We start from the raw sequence: 9,088 nt of genomic DNA, 5'->3' as shown, positions 1-9,088 counted from the left end.
TCCTTTCCAAATTCCACAGGAGGTAAAAGTGGCCTAAGAAACGGTGATGTCAAGACTGGCAAGATGATTGGGACCTTTAGAGTAGCTGTAAAGAAGGTTCTGGCTCCTCCACCAGCCTCATTGACTTCAAAGTCTTCTGTCAACAAAGTTGCAAATGTAAATGAAAGAAAGCACAGGGACTTGAAAATTGTGTCTCTTTATACAAATAACAATATCAGAAAAGCTGAACCTACAAAATCTTCATCCCCAAATCTAACAGAACTATTCCTTGCATAAACCTACATTCATTGAAACATTTCATCAAACAATGCTTCTACACACAGAAATCTTAACAGCCATCGTCCAACATAAACACAGTAACATATCCACATCCATATAACTCATATAAGCATGAGTACATGTACATACATACATAATCATATCAGAGGTGAAGTGAAAAATCTGGAATTAGATGGAGCGATAATATTACATAAAAGAGCAGATCTAGCAAAATAACAACATATACTTTTACACCCACATCAGATTTGTTCAAAAGCATTGATCATAGAAAAAAAAGACCCATAAAAAATACCCCCACGTTTAAAAACAAAGAGAACAGATCTAGCAAAACAAAGAGAGATGGAGAAAAAATGGTAGAACAACCCAATTATTAGCAAAAAGTAATAATTTTAAAAACGAAAACATATTTAAAAAAAAAAAAAAACCCAAAATCAACTTAGCTGCAAACGAAAGCACTTTGTTACACACCGGTTCACACGGAACAGAACTGAAGTAAGAGAGGAAGTTGGCACTTAGGGTTCCAGACAGGGAACTAGTGAATCGGGTGGGATCTTTACATGGGCTGGCTTTGAACCACGGGCCAAGCATCAACAGACTGTGGGTTCTCGTATTGGGCCTTGTATGGGCCTATCAGAATACACTTTAATTTTTCTTCCTTTCTTTTGCATTCTGTTAAGCCTGAGGGCAATTAAGTCTTTTACATTTACAGTATATCTAGAGCAATAACCGAATGGGGAATTATCTAGAACCTGAGAACTTTTGTTATTTCTGTTTTTCATCTATGGAGGATGCTCCCCTTGAAGAGAGCGTATCATTTTCTATGAAATATACAAGAACATTCCAGCACAGTTAGCTATTTTCTCTATTTCATTAGTTGGATCTATTACAAGTGGTATCCAGAGCCCCTTTCTTGCCCTGTTACGATAGCTGAAAACACCCGTATGAAGGATCTCCAGGAGGGCCTCATGCCCAGAAGAAGACTACCGAGCAGCACATTAAAAATACGGACAACCAGTTCAATACTATTAGTGTGGAGATGCTGGCTATGCGACGTCAAATGGAACTGATGCTGAAGTAATTTTCTGGAATGGCAGTAGACCTGCAGAGTGTGAAAACAGCATTAGCAAGTGCGCCTCAACCCCCACCCCAGAATAATCAACATGAGCAAAACTCCGAGGCTCAAATGGTACATCACAATGCCGAACTGCATCCAAGATCAGTACGTTTGGATTTTCCTCTTTTTCAAGGGGATAACCCACATGGATGGCTCTTTAAGGTAAACCATTTCTTCACATACCATAATATTTTTCCTCAGCATAAGTTGCGTTTGGTCGCCCTCCATATGGAAGGGAAAGCTTTAGTATGGTTTCAAGATTTGGAGGAGTCTGGTAAACTAAACACATGGGAAGCATTTGTTAAGGCCTTACTTATGAGATTCGGTCCAACCACTTACGATGATCCAATGGAACAGTTGGCTAAATTGAGTCAAAAGGGGACTGTGGATGGTTACAAAACTGATTTTGAAGCCTTATCTAACAGGCTGCGTGGGTTATCTGAGGATTTTAAGCTGAGTTGCTTCCTCAGTGGCCTTCGGGATGATATAAGGGTGTCAGTAAAAATGTTCTTCCCCACTGATCTACTCACAGCTTATGGTCTTGCAAAAATGCAAGAGGAAAAAAATTTTCTGAGGAAAAAGGGCTCATACCGAAACTTTTCAACCCATTCAACCTCCCAAAACCCTCAACCACCTTATCTCAAAAATCCAACACATATTCAGCCTACACATAACCAGCCCAATCAACCCAAAGCCATAGTTCCAGTCCATAAAGTGAGCCAAAGTGAGATGAGAGAGCGTAGAGCCAAAGGCCTCTGTTATTCATGTGATTCTAAATGGGCCCCAGGGCACAAGTGTTCCAGCCCCAAACTTTATTTGATTGAAGAAATAGAGAAGAGTTATGTGGTCGTAGACATTGACAATAAGAAGGAAGAGATGCAGGAGGCTAACCCAAACACTTCAGTTTCAGCTGAAACCCCAGCTATCACCTTGCATGCCATTATAGGATCCTTGAATCCTAAGACTATGAGAGTGGTGGGCAAAATTGGTAACCAACCCGTGACTATCCTCATTGATTCCGGAAGTACTCACAACTTCATAGATCCCTCCCTACTTTCCAAACTTTCCCTCCCAGTGTTCACTACAGATAAGGTTAAGGTGAAAATTGCAAATGGGGACCAAATTCAGAGTGAGGGCAGCCTTAAACATGTGGCATTGGTTGTCCAAAATCTGAGATTTTCTGTGGATTTGTACTTACTTGTGCTAGTGGGATGTGATATAGTGCTTGGAGTTCAATGGTTACAAGGGCTTGGGTCAATATTATGGAATTTCCATAATCTGACTATGCAGTTCACTTACCATGATTCTCCTATTATTTTGAACGGGCTGAAGGGCAGCAGTTTAATGGAAGAAGGACTCTTTAACAGACCTACCACTTTGGAAAAAAAGGGTGCGCTCCTCCAACTTATTGAAAAACCTACCCAAACCCACTCACCCTCCTCGATATCTCCACCCATCCAGCATCTCCTAGACCTATACCCAGATCTCTTTACCTCACCGACTAGCCTCCCCCCACACCGATCCCAAGACCATAGTATTCCCTTAATACCTGGCACTCAACCAATTTCTGTGCGACCCTATCGCTACCCCTATTTTCAGAAGGATGAAATTGAAAAAATCATTAAGGAGTTGTTGGAATCAGGTGTTGTTCGACCCAGCCAAAGCCCTTATTCATCGCCGGTTCTGTTGGTAAGGAAGGCCGATGGCACATGGCGCTTATGTGTAGACTACTGTGCCCTAAATAATGTCACGGTGAAGGATAAATATCTCATTCCAGTGGTGGAGGAATTAATGGATGAACTTCATGGAGCACAAGTGTTTTCTAAGCTGGACTTAAGGTCCGGTTACCATCAAATTCGAGTGAAACCTGAAGATATTCCTAAGACAGCATTCAAGACACACGAGGGACACTATGAATTTTTGGTGATGCCTTTCGGCTTAACCAATGCACCCTCCACTTTTCAGAGCTTGATGAACCGGGTTTTTAAGCCTCATTTACGGAAGTTTATATTAGTTTTTTTTTATGATATTTTGATCTATAGTAGGGATGAAGAGGCTCACCTACTGCACTTACAACTCACTTTTGATATTTTGAGAGCCAACCAGCTATATGCTAAGCTGAGTAAATGTGCATTTGCCTGCCTGGAGGTTGCATATTTAGGCCATTTGATTTCTGGCCAGGGAGTGCGGGCTGACCCTGAGAAGATTAAAGCCATGTTGAATTGGCCTCCACCTCAATCACTTAAGGCGTTGCGCGGTTTCTTGGGCCTCACAGGCTATTACCGCAGATTTGTGAAAGGATATGAAGCTATAACAGCAACCTTGACTAATCTACTCAAAAAAGACAGCTTTACTTGGGATGAGACAGCCCAAGCAGCCTTTGACAAACTCAAGACAGCCATGTCTGAACCTCCCGTCTTGGCTCTACCCAATTTCTTAAAACCCTTTGTTATTGAATGTGATGCTTCCGGGGAAGCCATAGGGGCCGTACTCATGCAAGCAGGGAGGCCCATCGCGTTTTTTAGTCAAGCTTTGAAAGGGAGGTCCCTTCGACTCTCTACCTATGAAAAGGAATTTCTGGCCTTAGTTTCAGCAGTCCAAAAATGGCGCCATTATCTATTGGGCCAGCAGTTTATTGTCAAGACAGATCATCAAAGTTTGAAGTTCTTACTAGACCAAAGAGTGGGCACTGTGATGCAGCAAAAATGGATTGCTAAATTGATGGACTATGACTTTGTGGTGGAATACAAGAAGGGCAAAGACAATGTGGTGGCGGATGCCTTATCTCGGCAAGGGGTGGACTTGGAAGTGTCTCTATCTCTAATTTTAGTTCCAAATTGGGATTGGATGCATGAAATACAATCCCTGTATTCAAGGGATGGTAGAGTCAAAGCTTTGTGGGAGAAACACACCCAAGGTCAACTGCAGGCACCTTATACAGCAAAGAATGGCATCTTGTTCTACAAAGGCAGAGTTTATATTCCCCCCATGCCTTACTTCATTCATAAACTACTGGATTTTTTACATGGAAGTCCCTTAGGGGGTCACTTGGGCTTTGACAAAACCCTATTTCGAGTGAAGAAGGATTTTTACTGGCCTGGCCAAAAAAGGGATGTTCGAAATTTCCTAAAGGGTTGTGACATTTGCCAAACTGTTAAGGTCGATAATACACTTCCTAGTGGGCTGCTCCAACCACTGCCTGTACCCTCAATACCATGGACTAATATTACCATGGACTTTGTAGAAGGTTTACCCGACTCCAATGGATTTAATGCCCCGTGGGTCGTTGTTGACAGATTCACCAAATATTCTCACTTCACCCCTATCTCACACCCTTATACAACTAAAACTATAGCCCAACTCTTCCTCAAACATATTTTCAAGCTCCATGGGATGCCCAACTCTATTATCTCGGATCGTGACCCAACCTTCACTAGTAAATTTTGGCAAGAATTCCTGGCACTACAAGAGGTTTAGCTGGCCTTCAGCATAGCCTATCATCCACAGACAGATGGGCAGTCCGAAGCAGTGAACAAATGGGTGGAAAATTACTTAAGGTCTTATGTGGGTGATAGACCTAAGGAGTGGTCTAAGTGGATACCTTTGGCCGAATGGTGTTATAATTCAAACCAACATGCTTCGAGTAAAGTAACCCCCTTTCAGGCATTGTATGGTTACCCTCCTCCGAAACTCGCAAGTTACACACCAGGAACAACAAGATTAGAGGAGGTGGAGCTTACCTTACGGGAAAGAGACCAACTTTGGGCCCTGTTGAAACACAACTTGGTGAAGTCACAAGAACGAATGAAACGGTATGCTGATAAAAACATAAAAGAACTACAGTTGGAAGTCGGTGAGTGGGTGTACCTGAAACTTCAACCATATAAACAATCCTCTCTTCGGCATCACCATAATCTGAAATTATCACCTCGATTTTACGGACCCTTCCAGGTGCTTCAAAAAATTGGTGAAGTCGCATATCGTATTCAGCTTCCCCCTCCATCTCAGATTCACAATGTGTTCCACATCTCACAATTAAAGAAAAAACTGGGAAATCAAGTCAGTATATTTTCAACCTTACCACCAACTGACAAGGATGGCGCCGTAAAACCAGAACCGGAAGAAATTCTTCAACGCCGACTGAAAAAGGTAAAAAACTTACCTGTGATGGAGCTTTTGGTCCGCTGGACTGGACAGACACACGAGGAGGCTTCATGGGAGTCGTATACGCAGCTATGCACCGATTACCCACACCTTGTGGGCAATGTGTTTTGAAGTGGGGGGGATTGTTACACACCGGTTCACACGGAACAGAACTGAAGTAAGAGAGGAAGTTGGCACTTAGGGTTCCAGACAGGGAACTAGTGAATCGGGTGGGATCTTTACATGGGCTGGCTTTGAACCACGGGCCAAGCATCAACAGACTGTGGGTTCTCGTATTGGGCCTTATATGGGCCTATCAGAATACACTTTAATTTTTCTTCATTTCTTTTGCATTCTGTTAAGCCTGAGGGCAATTAAGTATTTTACATTTACAGTATATCTAGAGCAATAACCGAATGGGGAATTATCTAGAACCTGAGAACTTTTGTTATTTCTGTTTTTCATCTATGGACGATGCTCCCCTCGAAGAGAGCGTATCATTTTCTATGAAATATACAAGAACATTCCAGCACAGTTAGCTATTTTCTCTATTTCATTAGTTGGAATTTCACTGGTGTGCATATTTTGCCTGAATCTACCGACAAAACCAACAATTTTGTCGAGGGGCTAATTTTTCTACTATATAATATATTTATATAAAAAGTAATATTAGATATAGTTTTAAAACGTGTAAATTTTAGATACTTTTTTTAAAAAGAGTAATGTTATATACAGTCGTAGATTATACAAATGCTGCACAATCATTTTGAAAAAGAGTGGAGTTCATGATTAAAATTTTTTTTTTTTTCATGTGGGTCTTATATTAATTCATTTTTTTAAAGAGACTACACGATACTTATACAACCACGACTGCAAATATCATTTCTCTTTTAAAAAAGTGTTGTCCACTATTATAAAAATAATTTTTTTATGTGAGTCCTATATTTACCTACTTTTTTCAAAATGAGTACGTGGAATTTATACATTTTAGGACAACAAACATTATTTCTCTTATGTAAAATAAACAGATATTAAAAATTCATAAAAACATAACTATATATAAAATTATATCTCAATAATTTGTTATATATACGTAGAAATAAAATTCTAAAACAAAAAAACTTAATATATATTTCAAATTTATGACAAAATTGTTTTATGGAATTATATTCATGTATTATTATTTTTGTAATGAAATATTTATAATTTATTTTTTTCTAATAATCTATTAAGTAATTTTTTAAAATGTCATCTTTTATTCTATTATGTAAACTATTTTATCAAATTTCATAAAAATTTAAATATTTTCATGTCGAACTAAATATGTATTGCTATAATTAAGAGTTTAAATAAATTTTTCTTTTACTCCATGAAGTATAGAGGGTAAAATCTCATAACTATTTTTTATATAAATCATTGATCTTAAATGAATTTTTTTTTATATTTTCACTTTAAAGTTTATATTAAGAAGCTTAATCTTTTATAACAAAAAATTTTAGGATCCATATTAATAAATTTATTATTTCTTCTAAACTTAATTTCAATAATTTTGAAGAATCCACATTCTTAAAAACTGATAATATAGAGAAATTAAATAAAATTTTGAAAATATAAGAAAAATAAAAAAGAGAGAGGCAAAAACATAAGAAAATTATAAATTTTTTAATAATACTATATACAGTTATTTTTGTATACTTCTTATAAACTTTACTGATATAATTAATAGCATTAATTTTTTATATATTCAATCAAATATATTAATAAAATATATAAAAGAATATATAAAAATAATTACATATAAAATTTTTATTTTAAAAAATCTTAAGGGACCATAGTCGCCAGTCCAATCGTGTCTGTGCATTAATTTCTAGCATTGTCTGTTTTTAACTGCAAGTGGCACCTTTTTTTTTTTTTTATTTTTTTATTTTTGCATATATTTAGATAGAAAAAAATTATTTATTATTTATTTTTTTATTATCCTCTCGTCCACGACTGTGGGTGCATTAATTTCTAGCATTGTCCTTTTATTTAATTGCAAATTGCACTTTTTTTTTTTTTTTGCATATACTCCAATAGAAAAAATTTATTTATTATTTATTTTTTTATTATTCTCACATCATCTAATAATAATATTAAATAATAAATTCATAAATAAAATATAATAAATAATATTTAATCATCTAATATTATATCATAAAATAATAAAAATATGATGATAAATAATATTACTCTTCGAGAAAATGCTATTCCAACAACATTTTTTACACGAATTTCCTAAAACACCATCCGTTAACATTAGAAACTGAGCAGAGCTCTGCCCCACAGCTCTCACTGGCAAGAAATAATTCATTGTTCAGAACTGTTTAATGTACTTGACCATTAGTGTATTTTAATTTTTTTAAAATGTTTAAACATGTTACTAATAGCGTAATTGTGTATATATATTTTAAAAAAATATATATATAATTACAAATATAATTATATATTAATCTATATATTAATGTGATGTGATTAGTCAAAAAATAATTTTTATTAAAAATAATGTTAATTTAAATTTTAAATATAAATAAATTAATATTAATACATAAATTAATGTGTGACTGTATTTATATATAGTAAAATTCTTTTAAAAAAATACAATTACACCAAGGAGTCGTCCGACGGTATAAGCCAGGCAGCATACTAGCTATAGCAACATTATCTTTTTTTTTTTAATTTTTTTTAGGAAAATGCTTGGATAGTTACCCAATATGCCCCCAATTGTGCCCCCCTGTATTTTGTTTTTTTACCTAATAGTTAAGAAAATGGGTACCAGTGAATTTGTATATATATTTTTTAATGATTAAGGATGCAGTTTAAAAATTTATGAAAGAAAAAGAAAAAAAAAATTGCAGTTGAGCTGGTGTGCATATATGGGGTGCATATTTTGTGTGCACTTATTGGCGAAACCAACAATTTTGCCAAGGGAGTCAATTTTTCTACTCTGTAATACATTTATGTAAAAAATAATATTGGATATATATGCAAATTTTGTGCACTTCTTTTGAAAAGGTGTGATCCACAAGAAAAAATAAATTTTTTATATACGTCCTAAATTTATCTATTTTTTTCAAAAGAAATATGTGAGATTTACACATTTTAAGACTGGCAAATATTATTTCTCTTATATAAAATAAAATAAAAAGACTGAAAATTCATAAAAATATAATTACATATAAAATTAGATCTCGATAATTTGTTACACACGCATAGAAATAAAATTCTAAAAAGATAGCTTATTTCAGATTTGTGACAAGATTGTTTCATGGAATAATATTCAACTATTATTATTTTTGTAATGAAAGATTTAGAATTTATTTTCTTCTTATAATCTATCAAGTAATATTTTAGATTGTCATCTTTAACTCTAGCATGTAAACTACTTTATCAGATTTCACAAAGAAATCTAGATATTTTCTTATCACATTATATTTTAATATTATTATTATTTTAGAATTTGAAAAAGTTAAGAAAAAGTTGAATTATTTATTATATTTTGTATGTAGATTTGAA

At 35.3% G+C, this 9,088-nt stretch overlaps 1 protein-coding gene across 1 annotated transcript; it reads left to right on the top strand.

The window, feature by feature from the left end:
• The first annotated feature begins 1,621 nt into the window (after positions 1-1,621).
• Positions 1,622-5,668, top strand: LOC122304569. Its single transcript, XM_043116832.1, has 2 exons — positions 1,622-4,671; positions 4,882-5,668. Exons 1-2 carry the CDS (start codon positions 1,622-1,624, stop codon positions 5,666-5,668), a joined length of 3,837 nt encoding a protein of 1,278 aa, XP_042972766.1.
• Positions 5,669-9,088: the final 3,420 nt, after the last annotated feature.

This window comes from Carya illinoinensis, chromosome 3 (genome assembly GCF_018687715.1).
Source record: "Carya illinoinensis cultivar Pawnee chromosome 3, C.illinoinensisPawnee_v1, whole genome shotgun sequence".
NCBI classification, from domain to species: Eukaryota; Viridiplantae; Streptophyta; class Magnoliopsida; order Fagales; family Juglandaceae; genus Carya; species Carya illinoinensis.
The sequence above is the reverse complement of the archived record's forward strand: the minus strand, read 5'-3'. Positions and strand labels throughout refer to the sequence as shown.